We start from the raw sequence: 24,929 nt of genomic DNA, 5'->3' as shown, positions 1-24,929 counted from the left end.
CCAGTTATGGAAAAACACTTGCTGACCAAGAAAAATAGGAGAATGGAGACTATGGTAGTTCACCTAATGGACTTTTAACATGCTGATGCCAGACACTTCCTGAATGTTCGCTATAGTCTATGACAGGGGTAGGGAACCTATGGCTCGGGAGCCATATGTGGCTCTTTCCATGGGTGCGTATGGCTCTCCACTAACCTGTGAGGTAAAATATGGAAATCACTGGTGAGAGAGCTGAGTCCCGAACGCACTAATATGAGCGTCACTGTGGCGTTGACACTACCTCTACCACTACTTTAATCATAATTTTGTTTTTTATTACTCTTCTGCATGCATGATATCATTTATACTGATTTATTAGCAACAGCATAACAATGTTATCAAAAGAATTCTGAGACTTTTTGTACTTTAAAAGTGGTGAAATGACAACAACAAAAAATCACACTTCATATATTTTTACTTTTCAATTCTGAGAATGGCTCTCAAGAAATAACATTAGAAAATATGAATAGTTTATGGCTCTCTCTGTCAAAAAGGTTCAAAAACCCCTGGTCTATGAGAATGCCACCTGAGAGATGATTCATTCATTCAATTTCTGTACCGCTTATCCTCACAAGGGTCACGGATGTCATGATCGCCTTGAGTGCGAGGCAGGAAAAAAGCGATGAAAGTGCTAGTGCACAACTCAGGGTTTTGATGACAAAAATGCTCAATACAAAAGTAACAAAGGGGATGAGACAAAAAAATGACTACACGCGGTAATACTCCCACAAAGTCGTCACTAAACACTTCTCTTAAATACACAGACGAGGGCTAATTACAAGTTACAAACAGCTGCCCACAACAGGAAGGGACACCAGGAGGGACATAAGAGGTGAGACGTACAGATCACCCAGACAGTACACACCAGGAAAACACACTTTCACCTCCACCCCAAAATCCCAACAAAACGTGACCAGGGACACCCGGAATTGGTGGCTAGCCAATTGCAGGGCAAAAGGAGATGGACAACCATTCTCACTCATAAACCATTCTCACTCATACTTAGGGGCAACCAGCCTACCATGCATGTTTTTGGGATGTGGGAGGAAACCGCAGTACCCGTAGAAATCCCACAGAAGCAAGAAAACATGCAAACTCTACACATTAAGGTCCAGACCTGGGATCGAACCCTTGATTTGAAAACCGAGAGGCCAACACGCCAACTCCTCGGTCACCGGGCTACCCACACGTGAGATGAACAATGCATAAATTAAATCCCAATGCAACAGGCTGCAGCCTCAAACCTAAAAATGAATCTCAGTTTTATCCTTTTAGATTGCTTGTTCACCGTCAAACTTTGGGATAACCAGAAATGCTATTTCTAATACAAAATAAAATCCCAAACTTGGAGCAAACAAAATCTAAAGGTGTTGAAAGAAATGAATAATATGTGGGTTCTCTCCCACTGATGTTGCAGGTTGTTACATAGCAAATGAAATAATAATTTAGTGTGATGGACAATGGCCGATGGATGCTGGACTAAGTTTGAGTATTACTGACACGAGATGCAATCATGGGCATCCTCGGTAGGTGAAAATGAAGGTGAAATAGTTACCTGACACGGCGGATTCGGGTACCCATTTGGATCCCGGGTGAAGTGTGTGAAACACAGCCCGAACCTCCTGGCAGTTCGGCGCCTGGCTGGAGGAGATCCCGGGGAACAAACGCAGGAAGGCGGATAAAAAAAGCGCACTGGTGACTCTTAAACTAAGCATGGTTACGCAGGAAAAACTTGAGAGCTATGACTGAAAACGCTGTTTAAACGGTTTAAAGTTGGGAGATCCGGCGTCCGCGTTGTTTGGATGACTCTAGTGGGCCAGCATCCCTCTGCGGGTCGCGATCCACCGCCGACCCTCACAAGTTGTGATCTCCTCCGCCGCCGAATACTGCTTGATTGAACTGGAGTTGCGTCTGTGTGTGCGCGCGCTCCCTCCGAGCGCGTGCACGCACGTTTGAAGCCGTGCACGAGCACGATTGATGAGACGCACAAGCTGTCGGTGATGAACGATCCGGAGTAATGTTGGACGCAATTAGGGTCGCTGTGCCTTTGTGAGTCAATATTTCACCAATAGATAAACGTGTAGGGCAAATATTTTATTTAACTGGATAATTTTCCAATAAAGTTCACAAATTGGAAAGTTTTTTCCCCCCAAGTTCATTCTTGAGTTTAACCTTTAAATTGACTGAAAATTATTTGGTCTAAGATCACATTAGTACTTTAAAGGCTCTGCTCCACTCAGTTTCAATGAAGTGGAAAGGGCGCCATCTAGTGGTTGATCAGCGTGCCAACATCACTTTTGTATGTTATAGTACTGGGGAGGGCAAGTCCAGAGGCCAATAAGAAATCATTTAACTTTCATTCGTTGAACAGATGTTAATTAGGTTAAAAAAAAATCAGGTTTGCAAAATTCTTTGGCTCCCATTGATGGTGATAAACATCCAATCAATTGTGAACGGGAGGTCTGACAGCAATCATCTAATTGCTACCTAATTGAATTGGACAACTCTTGCCATTAATGGAAGTGAAAATGATGCAAAACATTAAATCCCATTTGAAATGGTTTCTTTATTTTTTTTAACATTTAACTATCAATACTCCTGAATGAATTAAGGGCTACAAGCAACAAAATATAAATTTATATTTACACTTGAAACAAATCTTTTAGAACAAAACATGTCCAGCTACAGCAAAAAAAGTCAAGAAAATTACCATAGCTCAATTCACCACATTTGATTTATTATTTATTCATGTAAAACAAAATAAATACAGAAATTCAAGTTTACTACATTTTAGCACAGTACAGGTTTTGACCAGTGAGCTAATGGAGAGGCATCGTTACAATTAACAGCTCCATTTAGTGCCAAGACTAAGTGTGCCATAAAAGTCATAGGAGTAGACCGCAGTTGAACTACGGGCCGTAGTTTGCACTGAACTAAAGCTTTGACCATAAGGAACATCCAAGTCACCACACTCATTTTGACTACTTTTATTGTAGTGTTGCTAATACAATGCAGCACCGCCATACACCAACCTCGAACAGACCACCACCCCTCAACATAAACCACCTCTGCCAGTACAAATTGCTGCAAAATCATAAATATTTAGATGACCTAATTGTCTGGCGGATTACAGATGGATACTGTGCAATTCCTTTTATTTAGCAAAGTGTTGAAATTGCGAGGTCATCCACCTGAAAACCACAAGACATTTAAAAAATTTAAAAAAAAAGGATACTATCTCCTGTGCATTTTAGGACAAACAGAGAGCTTTGCATGGATTTGCACAGCAGAAAGTGAAAAGCTGGGAGAAATCCAACAAAACTCTTCGTCAGCCCACCCAATTATACATGGTGATTCATTGCGGAAGTCCAAGTGACTGGCCACACCTGAAGTGCACATACTGCAGTAGGTGACGTGTACACTACCTGCACTGTGAGCACTTTGGAACAGCCAAGTCAATGACTAAAACTCCAGCTAATGCTAGCTAATTGGTTGGTGGAATTAAACAATACACTAGTTTTGAGAGGTTCTAATTTACATTCTGTATCACTAAACCATAAGAGTGAAGCATTTACTCCCAAAAGTTCCTTGTAGAAAAGTCTCCAACTTGAGTTTGAAAGGGTTCACCAGCCAGAAGGAGCAACTAGGGCAGTAGATAATCAAGTATTTCACTATACTACACTAGATGCACCTTAGCTGGAGGGCCTCAACATCAAGCACCTCATCATAGATGCAAGACCAGTTTTATAGGATCTCCAGTCGGTCTGAAAAGAGAACAAAAATAGTTGATTATATTAAAATAAAGATTCATCTATGAATCGTTGTAAACAAATCAAGTTAAAGCCAAATAGAATCAAAACATACAGGAGTCCACTCTTTTTTCAGTAGTGCACATTTTTCCCAGTATGTTCCATCTTCATTTGCAATGCAAGCTTGATGGCTGTAAAATTCCCAACCTTTGCATCTAGTGAATATGATCACAGCATCACTGTTCTGTGCAATAAATATTTTTACCAGCTGAACACGATGCACTATGTTTTTTCTTTTCAAAATTCAACTTTATTGACTAACTATAGCAAATTAGATGCAACCCTGTTGCTAAGATGGCCACTTTTGAAAGATTTAAGTCAGTTTGGAAGGGAGCAAACCTGGGCATATTTTGCCCTAATTGGCCCAAACCATTTGTAAAAGGAAAGGGGGGCATCCAAAATTAATCAATTAATGAATTGAAAGCTTTTCCGACCGTGCTGATTGACAGATCAATTTTAGAAATTAAAATTATTACAAGTCTTCTCCTTGAGCCTCTTAATAGCAAATATTTTCTAGTAGTGGATTGTTTTTACATTTATTTACATTTTTTAATTAGAAAAGAGGGCAAATATTAAATATATAGTGTCTTATTTAAAAGGGAAAGAGTGAATATTGCGTTTTCAAAAATCTGTTTATTTGCATTAAAAAAATGAAATGGGAAAGAGGAAACATTTAGATACAATATTTAGATTTTTTTAAATTCTTTTTCAACTAAAAACAACACAAAAAGAAAAAGTACAATTTGGGATTAAAATAATTGCAATTATTGATTTAAAAAGGGGGAAACTGGAAATATTCCATATACATACATCTATAATTTTCATTAGAATTTGATCATAAAACAGAAAGTCTGCAACCATGATTTACTTTCTTGGGCCGCACAAATTGACGTGGCAAGCCAGATTTGGCCCCCGTGCCGCCACTTTGACACCTATGACTTATCTTCACAAGGGATGGGGGGAATAGTTTGGACACCCGTCTTATAGTCATTTGGTGTCTGAATGCTTGTGTTTGCAGACAAAGACAAGTAATCGACTTCCACTTTTTGTTTGTTTGTCAGTTAACAAAAGTACTGGAAGGCAGCCAAACGGTTCTATACCTTCAATTTTCTATTTAAAAGCAGGCAACATCTCATTTAGCCCTTAATTCAGATATTTTTGGGTCTTCATTTAGTTTATCAGGCCATGTGCTGAAGTCAGACAAAATAAAACAAAACTATTTTGCTTGATGTACATACACCCTTTCGAGTAAGTCTGTAAATGACCCATTTAATGAATACAAGGGATTAATTCTTTGGACAACAAACACTATATGCCGACATTGGAAATCCAGCCAAGCTTTGATAGAGATTCGATTCAACAGCAATTTGAATTCTAAAAAATAAGTTAGATTTTACCTGAAGAAAAAAAAAATACAAAGCATTTTTTAAAGTGGAGAAGATTTGAGTGAAATTGTATTCTTTTGAACGAAAAAAAAACCATTGAAAGGATTCTTTTGTGGGTCAATGTTCTATAGTTGATTCACTATAATCAGTATACTGATCTCTAGTGATGTATTGTTAAATGTGTACTGAATACAAATCTAAAATTAACTGAAGTAAAGAAATGACTCAAATGTATAACGACGGGGAATAAAATATTCCAAATAAATGAGATAAATGTTGTTTTTGTTGACTGCCAATTTTAAGATCTTTCCAATCACTGCGGTTCTAAAAACGACTTGATTATTTACAGAAGGTTTGAAATAGCTTGTTTGCAACAATAAAACAGAAAACATTTGAAAAACAACGCATCTGCTGTAGAAACAGTCCCAAGTAGGCCATTGTAATGTAGCTAGTATCCATCAATTGTAATGAGTAATTGTAAAATCCTTCTTCAAAAAACCAACAAGTTGAGAGAATAGAAACCAAGTTGCAAGTGGGATATCATGTGTCCTGCTTTTTACAAAGTGGCGCCAACTGCACCTCGTGATGGGCGCGTCGACACTCATTTAAAAAAAATAAAAATAGCCATCCCATCCGACTTTACTCGATTAGAGAACAAATATACAAGTCATCTATAACGGGGCTATTCATTTGTTGTCGTCTGATTTCACATCAAATGCTCATAACACATGCTCCCACCTAAAAAGTTGGTGCTGTTTGGGTTTTTTTCTGCACAATTCCTGCATTATGTTCCTTTTTTTAATACAAAAAAAGCGTTTGGTTATAATGAATGATAAGAGTGGCTTGAATGAATGAGCACAGCCTACCTTGAGTTGGATCCCAGCGAGCCTGGAAAGGAAGGAGGCACCAGCCTGGTTTTTTGGGACCAAACAAAACGATATGTCAAGCATGAAATCGGGAGCGCATCTTCGAGTAGTTTTTCCTATTGGTGGGGGTGGGGTCGGCACGGCTACTATGACGCAATCCTGGTGGATGCAGGCCAAGAAACCGAGTAAAACCAAGCAAGATGAATCAATCCTAAATGCAAAGGGGGACGTGTATTTGTTGAATTAATCCCGACCCGAGTGCGATGTGGTTTCATTCGGTCCTCTTCTTTGCTCTGTGTGCTGGTTTAAGCAGCAGCACAGAAGAGACTTGTGACCTCTGACCCTTGTAAACCCTGCCCCCACATACCCTTCTGCTCTGTTTGCAGGAGACCGCCTCATTTGCACACAAATATCCCCTCTCCCCTCACCCCCTTTAAAAAGGGTGTGCATCATTACTATTTCCTGTCCTTCCACGAGCCATTGTGGATCCCCGCAACCCCCCTTTCTTTGTGGGACCCGGCATTGCCTAACTTGCCTTCTTCTCGAGTCGAACTTTGACCTACATTCCCATCCAGCGTGTTCCCTGCGTGTGCAGCGTGGAAAGCACGTAGCTCGTGGGGATGCCAGATGCCCGTAATTTGCATGATTTCATGATGAAGAGAGGCACACCGGGTCAACCTGTAGATATATATTCGAAGTTTTTCCAGGAATGTGAGCCCATACGAATAGTCAGGGATTATATGGGAGTCAGTCCAGAACTGCGGTCAAAACGGCCGACGTTAAACACTAACCACTTTAGTCACTTTTATACCTACTTATTCATGTTGACTACTTATCTATGTTGACTACTTATTTATTCAGTATTATTATTTATGATTTATCTGTTTGTTTGTTGTTGTTATTTGTTCATTTCCCTACTTATTAATGTTGTTGACTACTTATTAATGTATTCATTCATTCATTTTCTGAACCGCTTTATCCTCACTAGGGACGCAGGGGTTGCTGGAGCCTATCCTAGCTGACTTCAGGCCAGAGGAGGGGGACACCCTGTATCGGTGGCCAGCCAATCACAGTGCACAGGCAGACGGACAACCATTCACACTCACACCCATATCTAGGGGCCATTTAGAGTGTCCAATCAGACGACCATGCATGTCTTTGGAATGTGGGAGGAAACCAGAGTACCCGGAGAAAACCCACACAGCCCCAGAAAGAACATGCAAACTCCACGCAGTTGGACCGACCTGGATTTCAACCCAGGACCTCAGAGCTGTGAGGCCGACATGCTAACAGCTCACACCACCGGCCGCCTACTTATTAATTTATTGATTATCTATTCATTGATTATTTCTTTGTCTATTTGTTTGTTGTTGTTATTTGTGCACTTCGTGGTGAAGCTTTAAATCTCATCATACTTGTATAATGACAATAGAATTGTGAGGGGAAGAGCTAAGTCCTAATTCACAGGACCACCACCATACATCATTGTGCCCTGTGATTGGCTGGGGGCCAATTCAGCGTGTCCCCCACCTGGTGACCAAAGTCAGCTGGGATAGCCTCCAGCACCCCCTGTAACCCCTCTGATATAAATATATATATATATATATATATATATATATATATATATATATATATATAAATATATAAATATATATATATATATATATATATATATAAATATATATATATTATATATAAATATATATATATACATATATATATTATATATATACATATATCTATATGCATATATACATGTGTATATATATATATATATATATGTTTATATATAATAACTGCACCATTGATCTTCACACTGAGCAAATCAAGCCTTTGATGGTTTGTAACCTAATAGTGGTTAGTAATATGCAGCTGAAAATCAGTGAAGAATGTACTTTAGGAGATTGAACTTTATTTAAGGAATGTGGTCACACTTTAATTATAAATGTATATACAGAGAGCTCAACCCAAAGTAACTTAGACCATGATGAATTCAGGTGGAAAGGCATTAAATACTACCAAAATAAGGAAATATACAGTCAGACTGCTACTCTAAGAACTGAGGACTTAATGTAATCAATCATATTGCCAGTGATTTTACTGTAGTTGCAATTGGAGGTAGGATTCTTGAACGTGAAATGCTCTTTAGCACAATATAAATAAGGTCCCAAATCGTATTAGGAGTTCCCTCTAAGAGTGGCTGTAAAACAGATGGAGTTACCAGCAGATAGAAACTTTTGTGTATATTGTATTTTGTGTATACAATGTACACAACTGTAAAGCTGAAAATTTCCTGTTTGTTGTATTTGGGGCAATAATTATTAGAAATTTGTAAAACAACTGTACATTTCCTCCTATCACACTTTGGTTTAAAAACAGAATTAATGAAATAAACAAGACCGTTATGTTCCATTTCATATCTTTAAATAAGGCATCATTTACAATCATGGTCTCACACTGAAATTCTATATGAGAAAACACCCATATGGCCTGGCCAAATGAAATATATTTAAAATGTTTTCCATGAAGAAAACCCTGTTCAAGTTTGACCATATATAAAGATCACATAAAGCGTGCACAAAAACCAAAGAAATTGAAATGTCAATAGATGGAAAACAAATCCTAAATCATTGAGGTATTCAGCATTTAGGGGCTGATGGTCACATAGAATTCTTCCTAAAATTAAACATTTTTGTGCCAATGGCAAAAGTATAACAGATTTACGCTAATTGAAATGAGAAAATCAATAGATTTAATACTTATTGTGAAAAGTCCCTCTTGATTAAGTGATGCATTCAAAGTGCATCACAGTGGAACAATTGTAGTATACTAATCACGTATGTAATAATTAAAAAAAAAAAAATACATAAGGCATCCGACCGTGTACATTTTGTGATTTAGGCCAATAATCAAGAAAAAAATATTTAAACTCAATGACTTTCTATTAATTAATCACATCTTTCTTTGAAACAAGTAAAATTTACTAGGCAAGGAAACCATGTTTGAAAATACAAATCTAAATGTTCACTAATTACAAAACAGACTTGGTATGATTATTAGGTGCACCTTTATAAAAAGTTATAGCGTATTAACGGATAAATGCCATTGTCACTTTCAAGATGTGTCTTGGATTGGCATTGCTTGTGATTTTTTTTAAACAAGGTGACACGGAGAGTATTAGGGCCACACCAGGTAGGGAAAAAGTTCAATCAGAATGCTATAACTAAAAATATTATGAGTTAATTGGACTTTTGAAAGGTAAAAATAATCCAGGACTGAAAATGTTATTTCACTTAAATGCAAGTTAGGCTGTTAATCTATTTTGAGTAATATTAGTACAAACACTATTCCGAAATGCTTGATTTGCAGTAAGGGTTTTTTTTTCTACTCCAGTGTGGCCCTATTAACATGTACATGACAATGCGAGGATGGAACAGGGTCCTCCCAGTGAGATCAATTGGTATATTGTGTTCACAGTGCAGGGATGGCTGTCTGCTACCCCGCAGCACTATCTGATTCCGCATTCTATTTCAGACATGCGAGCCCCGCTGAGTGCTGGCTAAAAAATTAGCTCAAAATCAATTAATTCCTCTGCTGTTTTGATTTTCTCTTCCTGTGCTTTGAAATCTAGTTTGTTAAACCTCTGTTTGCAAAACGCAGACACATTAATAGGCACCAGGAATGACAAGGTGCAAACTTTACCAAAGTTTTGAAATTCTTCAAATCCTTGAGTGAAAAAGAAAATAGAACAATAAGGCAAGCGTTAAGAGAAGGGTAGAATTAGATCATACTGGAAAATGAATGTCCCTTCCGGTTTTCAGTCAAAACATATGAGTTTGTGTCAAAGGAAAATGTTGTCATTCTAAGGTTTGTGTTGGCAAAAAAAAGCGAAATAGTAACAGTTTAAGGTTCAACTTTACAAGGCTGGACATTTCAATACTTAAAAAGTACTACGGTTTATAGAACAGTTCTTGGACCACTCATGTTTCTGGATAGAAATCCCATCCAAACTAAAAACGAAGTCATATTTGCTTTATTCCTATATTTTGTAAATAACGCTAAACCTTAAAGAAACCCAGCTTTAGAAGCTGGCCGCTACTACTGCATCTACCACTTTTGGATCACTCCATCCCCACGCCTCAAGCTTCCTCTGGAGCTGCGGGCTTCTTAAGGTCTCGGATTTGCTTGACCAGGTAGTTTTTCTCGTCACAGAACTGTTCATCCTCTGACCGGTCTGTCTGGAAGTGGCTCAGGAAATCCACCAGCTTGGTCTGGTTCTTCAGAAGGATGTCAAGTACTGGCTGTGTTTTGTTAGGGTTTGCAACAAATACCTAAAAAATGCAATGGGAATTTTTTATTCTTCTTGTATTTCAGCAGAAAATAGATAAGAACATTTGCCTTTTTTCCTCTCCCCAAAAAAACCCATATCAGTGATGATCACATATGATAGTAAACCACAGACCATGGAATATCTTCAAACAACTACAAAGAACATGTTAACATTAGAACAATTGTCAACTTTTAATACTCGCCTTGAAAACATGAAAGGCTTCAAACTGGATGTTGCGACTGTTATCTCTAAGCATGTTCATCATCAGCTTCAAGTTCTCAGCGCGACTGATGTATTTTGTCATGACGGTGAAGTTGTGTCTATCCAGCAGAAGTTCCCCCAGAAGCTAAAAATATTTGCAAACAAATTTCAACAACAGTTTTTGACAGTGCCTTGATAGTACATGTTAAAGATGTTAAGATGTTTACCTTCAATGACTGTCGTTTGGTGACATAGTTGTCGGAATGTAGGAGCTTCTCGTATTCTGTAAATACCTAACAGACATTTTTCAAAGATTTGTTAAATAAAGTCACCGCATTGTTTCTCTTGAGGTCATTTGAACATTTACCCGGTCATAATTGGTCTCCAAGAAATCAGCACACATAAGCTTGTGTCTCGTGAGGAGATCCTGTGAACAGAAAATCAAGTTTGTCAGAAGAGTGGTTATATATTAATATTGTTAAACAGTTAACATTAATAAGCAATATCCTTGCCTACCTTAAATGATGCAAAAGCATCCGATGCTATGTCGAAGGTGGAAAGTTCCACATATCGGAAGAAGAAATAGAACTCTTCAGAGAAAAGTATCGTCCTAGCTAATGGCTCATGGCGAAGACACTCTCTCAGCATCATGCCGCAGTTTAGAGCCACTTCTGCACTCTCATATCTGTAAAAGTAGACACCATAGGAGTCACTTTTGGTCATTTATGTTCATTAAACGAGCAATGTGTAGAACTGGTGGCCAAAAATGGCAATGCAACCAGCATCAACATGAGCTCACTTCATTTGGCAATACATTGACAGTATCAACAAAGATAATTTCATTCCCTCAGCCATTTTACCAACTAAAACTTGTACATGCATAACGACACTATCTTTGCCCTGGACGCAGAAGCTACACAGCTTTAGCACCAACATGCCAACTTTGTTCATCTATTTATATATCGAAGGTATATGATATTAAATGCATATATCATATCCGGGATGCAACCATAGAAGTGTGTTACTCGCCACAAAATAGTAGTCGTTCAGCACCAAAATGCTACATGACTGTGTAACAAAAGAAAAACAAAATTAAATCAGATAAAATATGGATGGAATGCATAATAAATCTTCATGGGAAGGGTCACCTGCAATAGCATTAGTAACCCTTCCCATGTTTTTTACAGTTGGAATCCAAGTTACTAATGTACCAAACATTAATTTCTATTTTCCACTTATTTGACAATATGTTCTAAAAAGCGCAATGCACGAGGTCAACCGCCCTTTTCTGATTTCTTTGAAAAATCATGATAGAGTTCTGAGTATGCATTAGTAAAAATCTTTTCTAACCACTCCACCAGGAAAATAATATTTCGATTTCTACTAAATTTGATTGTAATGGGGAAAATGGTTTTTAAACATTTTAGTTCTTAAAGTAAATCACTAATGAGAATTGTTTGGGACAACTAAAGGAAATAAGCACTTCCAGAATGGAGGAATTATTGCAGGACAGCCTTATTATACACTGTATCATTTGATCTAGGTCACACAAATGAGCACATCAGTTAGACAGCAGCCTCAGCTGACTCTAACTCAATACAAACTGTACGTCCACAACACATGAGCACTTTCACAAACAAATAGCTTCGTTTGAGATAGCTATGAAACTAGCTTTGGACAATCATTTCCCCCCCCATATACACGTCAAATACAACAAGTCCATACTCGCTCCCTGGGAGTTGTTGGAACATACCCTGGACAGCTTTCAAATTTGAAAGGCATGTCAAAGCTCAATTATTTTAACTAATCATGCTCTTCTTTCTGATGTGAATCAAACAAGAGGGGTTTACCCTTTTAGAAGCATGAAGAGGATTTCTTGGTGCGTAGAGATGTATTCTACCGTGGGTGTGCGTGTGCCAATCTGACGTCTCACGATATTGCTGAAAAGGTGAACCACATCCTTTTTCCCCTGTGCAAAAAAAAGACGGTGACATTAATTTAGTTGAATGGCTTGCCGTTGGTACTTTTTTGGGCCAACAAGGCAACAGGGAGAATGTTTCCTACCTCGAAGTCAATCCGTTGCAAATTTGCAATAAGTGAAATGAGAAGGTTGGTGTTGTACAGCTCTTGAGCAAGCTGAGCTACGGCTTCAGTCTGGGGCTCCTTGTCACCGGTCCCACAAAGAACCTCCTTCAAGGAAGAGAGATTTTTGGAAATTTCCTCTGCCACCTAGAAAAAGAAGCAGAGAAATGTATTTCCCAAGTCAACTTAGAAAAAGAGCCAGAGAAATGTATTTCCCAAGTCAACTTATTCCAAAGACATTGACTGAAGACAGGTGGTTACCTTTTCACACTTTTTACTTTCCGAAGCCTCCAGTTTCTCCATGTATGCCACATTCTCTTTCAAGCTCCTCACAATTTCTGCTGGACCCTTTTGAGATTTCCCGAAAGGAAAAGGCATGACTGTATGAAGAGATACGAGACCTGCCAGAAAAGAAACATAACTGTGATATCTCATCGACGTGCATCAGGAAATGGCTGCAAAAAAAGCACACCTGAGAAACGCAAGGCCACGACGACAGGTTTGTCTCGAGCTGAAAGTCGACGCAAACTATTAACATCGGGTCAATATACTTAGCAAAGCAACGTTATTTTCCTCTATTAGCTCCTTTTTCGAGTTAAACAACTCTCTGCAGATTCCAACAACAACAACAGCAGTATTAATCGGCAAAGTTTTAGCTAGCTTGAAACCTAGTAGCAAGAAATAAGCGATCCTCAATGCTACGCGGATACTCAACACGACGGAAAAACACAATAAACAAGGATTCGAACTTACCGATCAGACGTGAGGAGTACTTTAAAAGTTGTAGCAAGCTCGCTGGCCAAAAGTTAGCTTTTAGGCTAGCGAGTTGTTCACTTTTTCACGGTGAGATTGCGTAAAATGTAACCTTATCTCAGATCAGTACCGTAATCGGGCTACTATTTTCCCTGACGGACGATCATGGTGGTGCAAATAAATTTGAACCTCACTGCTCTTTTCCGACTGTCAACCAACTTGCTAGCTGCCTAGTTTGAAGGAGATAGCTGGCCCGACTGGCTGTGGTAACTTCATTTCCCTGTTGTCTACTGTTGAAGCCTCCCCACGTCCTCTCTCCTCTTCCCGGGGACACTGGGTGGGTATGTTTTGCCCCACAAAATGATTGACATCGACTTTAGCCAATCGCACGGAGGAGCACGACACTGTTACGCTTGTAGACCCGCCCCCTCTTTACAAAAAAATCATTTTAGGAATTATACCGCCTTGTTTAGAAGCATCAATATGGACTAAAATTGAAAAGAATGATCAAAATATCTACATGAATTGAAATCAGGTTCAATGATATCTTGTGTGACCGAATTTGTAATGCATTATGTGTGCTAGTCATTTCTGTACCTTCATTCGTCAAGGTAAACATGGTACACGTCTATACGGAACTCTTTGTGACTCTGACGTTGTAGTATGCATGTTTTTGATTGGCTAAAAAGGATCCCGTTTTTTTCCCCTGAATTGTTACAATTGAATTTATAGAACATTTGGAATGGTCGGGTGATCGCTATCCACTCCTTCAGGTTCCAATGGATTGGACGTTTATTGCCGTCAATGGCAGTGAGTGATCGATTACTGCCAGTAACTCCCAATGAAAATGGATTTGACGTTTACTGAGAGTGTTATTTCACTTAAAACAGACAGAAACATTATATTAAAACTTTGGCCTTGCTTTAACATGAACAGAAACAAAAAATACGTTTTTCAGTTTGTTTGATGTTGTCTTTTTGTAGGAATTATTTTGGGAGCCTGTATGACAGGTTTTTGAAACCATTTTTGTTTCAGGTGAAGATAAAACTTATGGATTCCTTTGGTGAACCATCATGACTGCAAACTAGTTAAATCTATGATTATCTTAAATTATTACATATGTTTGGCAAAAAAGGGTGAATACAACCTGATATTGAAATCAGAAGCTTTTTAACCTTTGTTCAACAGCTATTCTTTTTCTTCTTTTTTAAAGGAAATTGTAACAAGTACTTGCATTATTTCAATTATTTTACATGTGTCAAAATTCTGCAATTTGGGTGTTTTAGCAAGAAACATTAAGCCAGTGCACATGATTTGCTTTTGCGGGAGATGTAAAAGGATGCAAAATAAAAAATATATATTTAAAAAAAAAATGAATATTTCCTAGTGGTAATGGGATGATGATCTGGGGGTACTTTGCTACTTTTAGAATTGGATGACGTTTTTTTTTTTACCTCATGCGGAAGCACACTTGGATTCTTTAGCACAGCAAAAACTCAAAAGTCAATTTCTGAATAACTCGTGGGAGAGGGTGATAGGAGCTTTATTGAACCCGGACTTGAATGCAGTTGGAACAATATGGCATGACCTTAAAAAGTCATTCATGTTCTAAAAGCCTTCCATGTTGTTGAATTAAAACAATCATGTAAAAAAATGAATTGAATTGAAGCATTATATTGAAGTATAATGAGATTTAAAGCTTCACCATGAAGTGCACAAATAAATAATCATATATTCGGCGCACCAGATTATATAACGCAGTAATAGAAGTAGTCGTGGTTGTGGTAGTGGTGGTCATGGTGGTGGTGGTGGTGGTGGTGGTAGTAGTAGGGGGCTTCATTATACATCCACTAAATTGAGCTGGAGTAGTAGTAGTGGTTGTGTTATACATCCACTAGATGAAACTCTAGTAGTAGTAATGCGGGGTATATATCCACAAGATGAAGCTTTAGTAGTAGCAGTAGGTTGTTTTATACATCTACTAGATAGAGATGTATTAGTAGTAATGGATGGACCGGTGATAATGCAAATTTTATACAATGACTAACCAATATTGATCCATATATACAAGGTGTGCAAGCCAACTGATGGTGCAGGGGTTCACTCGCCTGACTTTGGTGCGGGCAAGATTGGCATCGATTCCCGCTTGGTGGTGGTATGATTGGTCGTGCGAATGGTTGTCTCTATCTCTATATCCCCTATGGCTGACTGGCTACCAGTCTATGGTGTAGTCTGCCTTTCACTCGAAGTCCGCTGGGATAGGCCCCAGCAACCTCCGCAACCCTTGCGAGGATGCGCGGTATGAGAGATGAATGAGTGAATGAATATAAGGCGCATCAGATTATAAGGCACTGCCTGCTTTTGAGACAATTTGAAGTTTTTAGTTGCGCCTTATAGTGCAGAAAATACGGTAATTGGAAGAAACAATTCAATTTAACGATTAAAATATTTTTTCCAGTTGAGATAAAGTCATTCAACCCATAACAGCATGTATTAATGGAGGTTTGTGAACTTGTGATAAACATGGACGTGTTCTGCCTTGCAGCGACTCTGGTTAATAGTTAAGTTTCATGCATCCGTGTGTAGCAAATGTAAAAAATTCACATTCCCATGGACCACATTGCTACTCGCCATCGATGCTCTTATTCTGAAACCCAAAAGCGGAAGTGGAGAGCCCACTCGCTCGGCGACTAGCTTAACCGTAGCCGAATGAGGAAAGCACACGATCACTTGTGAAGGACGGAGAGAAATTCAGTCGCCGCTCGCCACACTTTCCCCGTTCTTTACCTTTTGGCGCCGTAAGATAATAGTCGGCAGGTAAGACCATTGTATGGGGGGCTCGCGAGAGAGCCCCCGTATTCCCCGTGTGCCTGTTGTGGTTCGAGGCCGTTGTGCTGGCGTTCAAGCCGAGCTGTGCTCTTCTTAGGGATCCATCACGTATGGCGCTCTTTGCTTTCGAAGCGCTTTGCAAAAGACCCGCGCCTGTCATGACTATATCCCTCATTTAAAGGGCAATATTCGCTTCTCTACCGCTTCCCACCACCATCGAAACAAAGAATCCTCTTTTCAGACCCATGGCCTTTTTTTAATTTTTTTGAACCGAGGCCTTGTGAAAGATCTCGAGGCGTCAAACCTTCCCAAGCCACCAAAAGATTCAGTTTATCGCTACTTTGTCGGAGAAGGAGATACACACCCCCTTTAATTCAAAACTTTGTGGGAACAAAATCTGGGGGAGTTTCCTCGTTTCATTTACTAAAAGACACCTTTTGTCCACGTTGTCTCCGTTTTTCATTTTGTGGAAGGTTCGTTTTTGAAGATGGTTTGGAGAATAGAGGAGTTTGTAAAAAGAAGCGTTTTGATGTCGTTGACATGGGATTATTGTGTTTGCACGCCGCTTGAGCCGCCGCAGTGAGGCGATGGTGGCTCTGCTATCATAGCAGCAATGGCTCGTTCCAAACGTCGCAGTATATTATTTGTCCTAAATAAAATATATATCCACTTTAATTATGAGCTCATCGTTGAGTCTTGTCTGGAAACCTTCCCGCATATCACGCGCATGACGCCTGCTTTTATACACACACCCTTCCTGAAAATATCGCACCCAATTTTACAGGTTAGGCTGCTCCTTTCTGATTAAAGTATTTAGATTTGACCATAAATGATCAATTATGTGTACAATGAATTAGATTTCAAGTCTTAAAAAAGGTAATATTTCAAAATAAAGGATTAAATATTTATATTTTTTTAAATTCTAAAAAAATTAAACCTGTGTTCCTCTGTTCTGAAATATTGAATTTTCAATAGAATGACATTTTTTGTTGGTATAATGATGTAATAGGAGTCAGATTTAAAACCTATGCTGCCAGAGAAATGATTGGAAACACGTTTTTGCACTACATATTGCATTATTTTGGATGTAGATGCACATGTAGTTATTGTGCATGCTTTGTATGAATATATTGGATCAATTTTAACTGGTCCAAATTTTGCTTAATGTAATATAATTACACTCATAATGACCATTGAAGCGGCCCGGCCCAGTGGTCGAGTGGTTATCGTGTCGTTAGCGTGTTGAACTTAAAGTTCACAGATCCCTTCCTGTGTGGAGTTTGCATGTTCTCCCCGGGCTTGCGTGGGTTTTCTCCGGGTATGCCGGTTTCCTCCCACATCCCAAAAACCTGCATTATAGGCTGGTTAAACACTCTAAATTGCACCTAGGTATCAGTGTGAGCGTGAATGGTTGTCCATCTGCTTGTGCCCTGCGATTTGCTGGCCACCAATTCAGGGTGTCCCCCACCTGGTGCCGGTAGTTAGCTGGGATTGGGTCCAGCACCCCCGCGCAACCTTTGTGAGAATAAGCGGTTCAGAAAATTAATGAGCATTGATTATGCATCTGAGTGGCATTGCTATAAATTTATTGTTGTTATCTACACAGTCTTACTCAATCAATAATTTTAGTAAATTAGCTGGGATTGGCTCCAGCACCCCCCGTGACCCTTGTTAGAATAAGCGGTTCAGAAAATGAATGAGCATTGATTATGCATCTGAGTGGTATTGCTGTGAATTTATTGTTGTTATCTACACAGTCTTACTCAATCAATAATTTTAGTAAACCTTTATTCATTTTTAAATAATTTACAGATGTTATGCCGGAAGATACGATTCAGCTTTTGTTGTGAACTCCCCACATCTCCAAGTCCGTGTCTACAAAGATGGGGACAGTATGGTTCTTCTTTTGTGGGGTTGTACTCGTTGCCTGACATTGACGGTTATAGACGTCCAATCCATTTTCCCTGGGAAGGATCACTGCCAACCCTCTCAATCAAAATGCATTGGACTTCTATCAGTGTCAATGGGGACAATGGAGTCAAAAGATTTTGAGAATTGCTTGCTCAAGTAATTAAATTTTGGTTTCCAGATTTGTCTTTGTATATTACTTGAATTCATCATTTAAACTCTGGCAGACACAGTTTTACAGATTTTAAATGAGAAGATTTAAGATCATCTAATCCATCTTGTCTTTTTCATTTGCAACGGTTCATTTTCAATAGGAAGTCCATCCACTCTTCACGCTCCGGATCATGTCTGGGCAGAGGAAAGGTGTTGCAGCTCGCCAGCCTAAATGCGCCTTTTGTCGAACCAGCCGGGAAAAGGACTGTGGGCAACTGCTAGTGTCTGACAGCCAGAAGGTGGCAGCCCACCACAAGTGTATGGTGAGCGGAGCACCGCGTTCTTTTATCCATAGCACACAGTCATATCTTGAGATACGAGCTTAGTGTTCCGGGACTGACCTTGTATGTCGATTTAGTCTTATCTCAAATCAACGTTTCCCATAGAAATGAACTAAATACAAATTAATTCGTTCCCACCCGCAGAAAAAAAGGATATTACAATGGAAAATCATTTTTATTGATTGTAATTCACCATCTACTAACAGAGTAACAAATAACTAGTGGTTATGATGTTTAATAATAAAATGAGACATTATTCAATAAAATGCGGAGAGGGGAGACATAAACTTTAAATTTAACTTAAATGAACTTCGATTCCTATGCACACACTTTAAATCAAGTTTTAATCTTACGTTACACTAAATTTAAACCAGGAGAAATCTTTTATTTGCTGTTGCTTTTATTTGTGCGAACAAATAACCTAAACAATATAAATGACCTTTTTAATGTGAAAAGTAAAATAGGAAACTATAGGTTGGACACATTTTCTTTCCCCTTTAGCACTTTGAACACAAACCTGTCACTCATTGACAAATAATTTATAAGCAGTTTGAGTTAATTTTCTAAAAAATGTGAAATGAATGTAAAAATTAAACAAATATAGAACTTTGCAACAGTGGCCATGTGAGAAGGTTCTGAGATCAACGGTTCAATTCTGTGCTCTGGCCTTCCTGTGTAGAATTTGCATGTTCTCCCCGTGCCTGAGTGTTTTTTTTTTCTGGGTACTTTGGTTTCCTCTCGCATTCCCAAAACATGCATGTTTGGTTGATTGAACACTCTAAAACATGGGTGTCAGACGTTGGTTCGCAGGTCGCATTAACGTCAACTTGATTTCATGTGGGCCGGACCATTTTAGATATAATATTTAGATTTTTTTTAAATAAATGGATTAAAAGAACTGGATCAAAATCCCTGAACATTCAGTTTTTTTATAGATCTAAAACAATGTTTATTTGAGCTTTTTTTCTTAGTAAGGAAAAATCTCTTTTAATCATTATGTTCCATATTAAAGTGGAAAATAGAAATATTTTTATACATTTTTAGATTTTACAAAATGATTTTTGAACTAAAAACAAAGAAAAAATGGTTTTAAAAAATTGCAATTATTGATTTAAAAAGGGGAATATAAGGAAATATAATAATACATTTATATCTATCATTTTAATTTGATCCTAAAACAGAAAGTCGGCACTCATGATTTACGGGCCGCACAAAATGATGCAGCGGGCCAAATTTGGCCCCCGGGCCGCCACTTTGACACCTGTGCTCTAAAATGTCTGTAGATATGAGTGAGTGCGTGATAGATTGTCTCACTGTGCCCGGCGATTGGTTGGTAATCAATTCAGGGTGTACCCCACTACTGCCCGTAATTAGCAGATAGCCTCCATCATCCCTGCGACTCTGATGAGGATAAGAAGCATGAAAAATAGACGAATGTTGTCCCCTTTTATTTATAATGTTTTTGTGTGTGAATTTAGCTTTTCTCCTCTGCCCTGGTCTCATCGCACTCGGATAATGAAAGCATTGGAGGGTTTTCTGTTGAGGATGTAAAGAAGGAGATCAAAAGAGGAAACAAATTGGTGAGTCAGCTCCCCGTCCTTCGCCCCAAGCACCGCATTAAGAAAGACGTTTTTTGACTGAGCATGTGTTGTGATAATTTAGTTCAGTGGTGTCAAGTTCAAATTAATGCTCGAGCAAAAGATAAAAACAAGAACAAAGTCACCAAATTAAATTCAGTGGTAACTAGACTTGTCAACGTCATGTCAATATTTCACCAAACGTAACATCATTTTTTGTTAAGTTGTGTTTTTACATGCAACACGGCTTCCCCAATGGAAAATGTCTTTGTATGTCTTATTGATTTTGATGTCTTATTAAATAATTTTCTTATCTTTTTTTACTCTTGTTTTTTTGTGTTTCGCACATATTTCACACAAAATTGGTATACTTTTAAAAATGTTTTAAGGACTTCTGTTGCCGTTAAAATGGTTGGAACAAATTACTGGGTTTCAATGTAAAATGTGTCTCTACTTACGAAAAATCCAAGTTATGAAACCACTTGTGGATCGACTTAATTTCGTAAATAGAGGTATCATTGTATTTCTTTGAAAGAAATGACTGCAATTGGACTTGTTTTTATTTCTACTCTTCAATGTATAACAAATAGTATCCCCCCACAGACCAATAAAAAAACAACAACCCCAATTTAAGAAAATGTTCTTCATTAAGAATTCAACTTTCAAATTGCTAACAGTAACTACCTTGGAACATTCTTTCATTCATTCAAGATGCTAGCTTTTTCCAATTTGTGATTAAATTGTAGTTTAAATTCTGCTGCAACCAAGTATGCTCACTAGGGAGTGGTGTTAGTCCATATTTACCACTGAGCATATCCTTAATGTATGTCATAAGGCCCCTGAAAAATTCACATCTGTGTTAGAATCTTAAAAAAAAAAAGCATTTTTATTATCAAAAATAATAATGTCATCTCCACACATTCTGCTACAGATGTGCTCATCATGTCACAGGCCTGGTGCTACTATTGGCTGTGATGTGAATACGTGTAGGAGGACGTACCACTATTACTGCGCTGTGAAGGACAAAGCCCAGGTTAAAGAAAATGCATCACAGGGAACTTTCCTGTAAGTTTCGTCTCATGGCATTTGAAAAACGGTTTCATGTCATTATTATTATTATTGAACTACTGTTTTCTCTCAATTTTAGTGTGTACTGCCGCAAACATAGAGATGCGTCTGGAGTTGGAATTGAAGGTAACTAATTATTTCTTCAAATCCTTATACTTTTTACCTGTAAAATTTTGACATTTCTGCCTTTTTTTGATAAACGAAGAAGAAGATGTAGTCAATGACTCAGACTCCTCGCCACCACGAAGTAAAGGTAGAGGTCGGTTTGAGAAGGGAAGATCCAAGGTTCGTGGCCAATCAGAAGACAACTGCTCCACATCCTCTCAGGCTGCAGATGAGGAGACGTCCTCACATGTAAGGCAACTCACCTGGACACTATGACTTTTTTTTAAGTGCATGACGTTCCTTTTCACGGTAGATGGATTGTATTTGTGTGTCGTAGCGGGAGAGGTCGCCACTTCGGGCCAGTCCGGATAATAGCGGCCAGCGTTGTGGTTTTTGCCATGCTGGCGATGAAGAAAATGTAACAAGGGGCGTGCTTCATACCGATAACTCCAAAAAAGTGGCTGCTCATTACAAGTGCATGGTAGGGGTTGTTGTGTTTGTGTTAAATTGCACACTTGTTGCATCCACAAACTTTAGTGTTGTAAATTGTCCTTGTTTTACAACTTCCTTTACAGCTTTTTTCATCCGGGACAGTTCAGTTGACTACTACGTCACGGGCTGAATTTGGAAATTTTGACGTGAAAACTGTAATCCAGGAGATTAAAAGAGGCAAACGAATGGTTTGAAGATTTTTCTTAATCTTGTTTCTTAACAGTTACTAAAAGTTTGCTGATTGTCATCATATCTGAATATGTGTTTGCCTTGTTTTATTTGAAGAAGTGTACACTTTGCACCCAGCTTGGCGCGACCATCGGATGTGAGATCAAAGCTTGTGTGAAGACTTACCACTATCACTGCGGTGTGCAGGACAAAGCCAAGTACATTGAGAACATGGCTCGTGGAATCTACAAGTGAGCAGGACCCTGACCACTTTGATTTCTAGTCTAATCATTTTTTTTTTTCGTGTGCGGTCATTTGGTCGCCCGTCTTTTGGTCGCCCGTCTTTTGGTCGCCCGTCTTTTGGTCGCCCATCTTTTGGTCGCCCGGATCCAAACAATGGGCGACCAAAAGACCGGCGACAAAACAAGGTAAAACAACACGGTCTACGCATCAATAAAAGCCAACAATGGCCCTGAGCAGTTTCACTGAGTGGACGTGTGAGTGTATAAGAGTTTGTATGTACATGAGTTGTCCCCTTAGGAAGGGACGTCAGTCAGGGTCTTAACAAGTTCTCCAACAAAACACAATAAAAGTACGGGAAATTTGGAGCTTTTCTTTAGCCTAATAATTAATAGGGCATTAAGTATGACTAAATAATAATTCGCAGTTTGTATTTAGGGAATTTGAGCAACGATTTAAATGGTAATTATCAATAACCTTCCGGGCGACCAAAAGACCGGCGAGCAAACGACCGAGTACCTTTTTTTAAATCTATCCATTTCCTATGCCCTTATATTGGGATTTTGCAACAACTTTACAGAAGATAAATTCTTATTGCTCTTGATCCTTTATTTCAGACTATATTGTAAGAACCACAGTGGAAATGAAGAACGCGATGAGGAAGATGAAGAACGAGAGAATCGCAGTAAAGGAAAAGCAGCAACCGATCACGGAGGAGCACCGTCAATGCAAGTGAATGGCAACTAGGTACAACGTAAGTATCCCCGTGTCTGATTACCGAGTGTATTCCAGATCTTTTTTAAAATTTTTCGAACCATGACTTGCTTTAAAGGGTTCTGAAGGTGTTGAAGGCTCCCCCTTTTCAGATTATTTCGTTGTTATCAAATCCATCTAAATCCCGCTGGCTTTTTCACATATAGTTGACTCGGTCACGCTATCTCCTGCTAACTGTTTATCTTTTATCCACAATAAAAGAAGGCTCTCCATCTCGTCATAAATGTCACTGCGCCGGTGGGAAATCATAGTTAGTCCTTTGGAAGGTGCAAAGCTCCGCCCGTGCTCGTAGATATATTTTATACACGAAGGAGATGTGGCAAGACAGTGCCATGGCCACCTGGCTTGCTCGCATCTCGAAATTTTTCTCGTATCTAGGGCGAATTATTCAATCAAAATGTTCATCGTATCTCGAGCATCTCATAGGTAGAGCTGCTCGTAGGTCGAGGTACCACTGTATTTGCTTATAAATGGTTACATTTAGATATTCTACCCACAGCCCCCCCCAAAATCCCAACTCTTTTCAAATATGTTGTCGACATGGTTGTTGATTTTAATGTTTCACAGGTTTGATGCTGCCAACGGCAAAACGTGAGAGAGCGGCGGGTCTTTATACAAAATCTCCAACGACTCTCAAAGTTGTGGTCTTTAGTTTCCCATGTACTGTCTTTCAAAACCTTGCCTTCCCAAAATCTGGATGCACTGCATTGAGACGAGATGAGCTTTTCACACAGCGATGTTATCTACAGCGCATGGACTCTGGCAGACTTGTGAAAAGCCAAAGGTTCACCTTCACAAGAGTTACAGATGAATTTCAGTTATTTGTTCTACTATCATGAATAAATGCTTGATAGACCAAGGTTATCATTGTCTCCCCACAGACTACTACCCAAGATGAAACCACATTTTCCCTTTTTTCCCCCTCACTGCAATGTCTGTCAACAGTCTCTACCAGGCTGTGCTGTTTTATCATTTTATTTTAATCATATCTTCAAAAATATTTTCATGTTAGCCTTTCTTTGTTGTGTAAAACCTTTACTACTGTGTAATCGTCATGGATAATTTTGAATATCTGGATTTCACATGGTCAGAAGTCCCAAGTTTTACTGGCATGCACTTGCATTTGTCCACACTTAACGGTGGATTCTTCTTTTTATATTAAACCGTGTAAGAGCACTGTACAACGCTCTTCAGGAATGTTGGATCGACTTTGTTTGGTGTGATGTTTTATGTATCTCTACAAATGTTTTGGAAATAGAAACTGTTTTGTATTCTATATGTTTACTGAAAATTTTGGTCCTTTCATTTTAGGGTTAGAAAAAGAAGGGGAAGAATAATTGAACTCTTGTATAGCTGGTAACTCAATGTTCCGCTTCCAAGAAAAGAATGTCACACCAGCCAAAGTCACTGCGTATGTGAAATCATTTATCAGTTTTTCATTCTTAAACTTGACTGAAATTAATCATGCTCACCTGGAAAATTCATTTTGCCTTTTAGTATTTTTAATAAATTAATTTGTACATTTCATTCATGTAAAATGCACAGATTGTTCTTTTGCTCAACTGTTTTATTCTTGAGTTCAACACAAATGTTCTATTGGTTTGATTCAATCAAAGTTGTGGACCCCAGGGGATTAAAAAAAATCTTGATTCAAAGCATTACAAAAAGGAAGATAACATATATATGACATCTGATTTACGGAAGAGAAGAAATTGAAATGTAAACCAGTTCGTGTATTATTAAACTTTCCAATTTTTACCTGATGTAAAGTATGCATATTGTTAGTTTTCCCCTCTTACAAATGACTTT

General features: G+C 38.6%; 3 protein-coding genes across 6 annotated transcripts in view; 1 reads left to right on the top strand and 2 right to left on the bottom strand.

Annotated features, from left to right (window-relative positions):
- The window catches only part of LOC144082493 (glypican-3-like), a 114,508-nt gene extending 112,446 nt beyond the window's left edge, over positions 1-2,062 (bottom strand). For both annotated transcript variants that reach the window (XM_077609706.1, XM_077609708.1), the window contains exon 1: positions 1,595-2,062. In XM_077609706.1, coding sequence (XP_077465832.1) covers positions 1,595-1,754 — 160 coding nt within the window. In that variant the 5' untranslated portion in view covers positions 1,755-2,062. The remainder of the gene's footprint in view (positions 1-1,594) is intronic.
- A 5,929-nt stretch (positions 2,063-7,991) lies between these two features.
- On the bottom strand, positions 7,992-13,813 carry LOC144082758 (calcium-binding protein 39-like). The gene is made up of 9 exons (XM_077610158.1): positions 13,466-13,813; positions 12,974-13,113; positions 12,695-12,859; positions 12,481-12,599; positions 11,147-11,315; positions 10,998-11,057; positions 10,858-10,923; positions 10,632-10,775; positions 7,992-10,430 (listed from the first exon to the last, which is right to left on the bottom strand). Exons 2-9 carry the CDS (start codon positions 13,088-13,090, stop codon positions 10,239-10,241), a joined length of 1,032 nt encoding a protein of 343 aa, XP_077466284.1. The 5' UTR covers positions 13,091-13,113; positions 13,466-13,813; the 3' UTR covers positions 7,992-10,238.
- Positions 13,814-16,115: 2,302 nt separating this feature from the next.
- Positions 16,116-24,647, top strand: LOC144082919 (PHD finger protein 6-like). 3 transcript variants are annotated; one of them, XM_077610411.1, is made up of 11 exons: positions 16,116-16,282; positions 18,517-18,678; positions 20,175-20,276; positions 21,205-21,338; positions 21,421-21,467; positions 21,550-21,695; positions 21,784-21,927; positions 22,022-22,126; positions 22,224-22,357; positions 22,964-23,100; positions 23,688-24,647. In XM_077610411.1, exons 2-10 carry the CDS (start codon positions 18,547-18,549, stop codon positions 23,091-23,093), a joined length of 1,074 nt encoding a protein of 357 aa, XP_077466537.1. In that variant the 5' UTR covers positions 16,116-16,282; positions 18,517-18,546; the 3' UTR covers positions 23,094-23,100; positions 23,688-24,647. The 3 variants fall into 3 exon arrangements, with proteins under 3 accessions (XP_077466537.1, XP_077466538.1, XP_077466536.1); XM_077610412.1 differs by having other exon boundaries at positions 21,547-21,695; positions 22,245-22,357; XM_077610410.1 differs by having other exon boundaries at positions 21,547-21,695.
- The last annotated feature ends 282 nt before the right edge of the window (positions 24,648-24,929 follow it).

Source organism: Stigmatopora argus, chromosome 9 (genome assembly GCF_051989625.1).
Source record: "Stigmatopora argus isolate UIUO_Sarg chromosome 9, RoL_Sarg_1.0, whole genome shotgun sequence".
Classification (NCBI taxonomy): Eukaryota; Metazoa; Chordata; class Actinopteri; order Syngnathiformes; family Syngnathidae; genus Stigmatopora; species Stigmatopora argus.
This window is presented reverse-complemented; position numbering and strand designations above follow the sequence as displayed.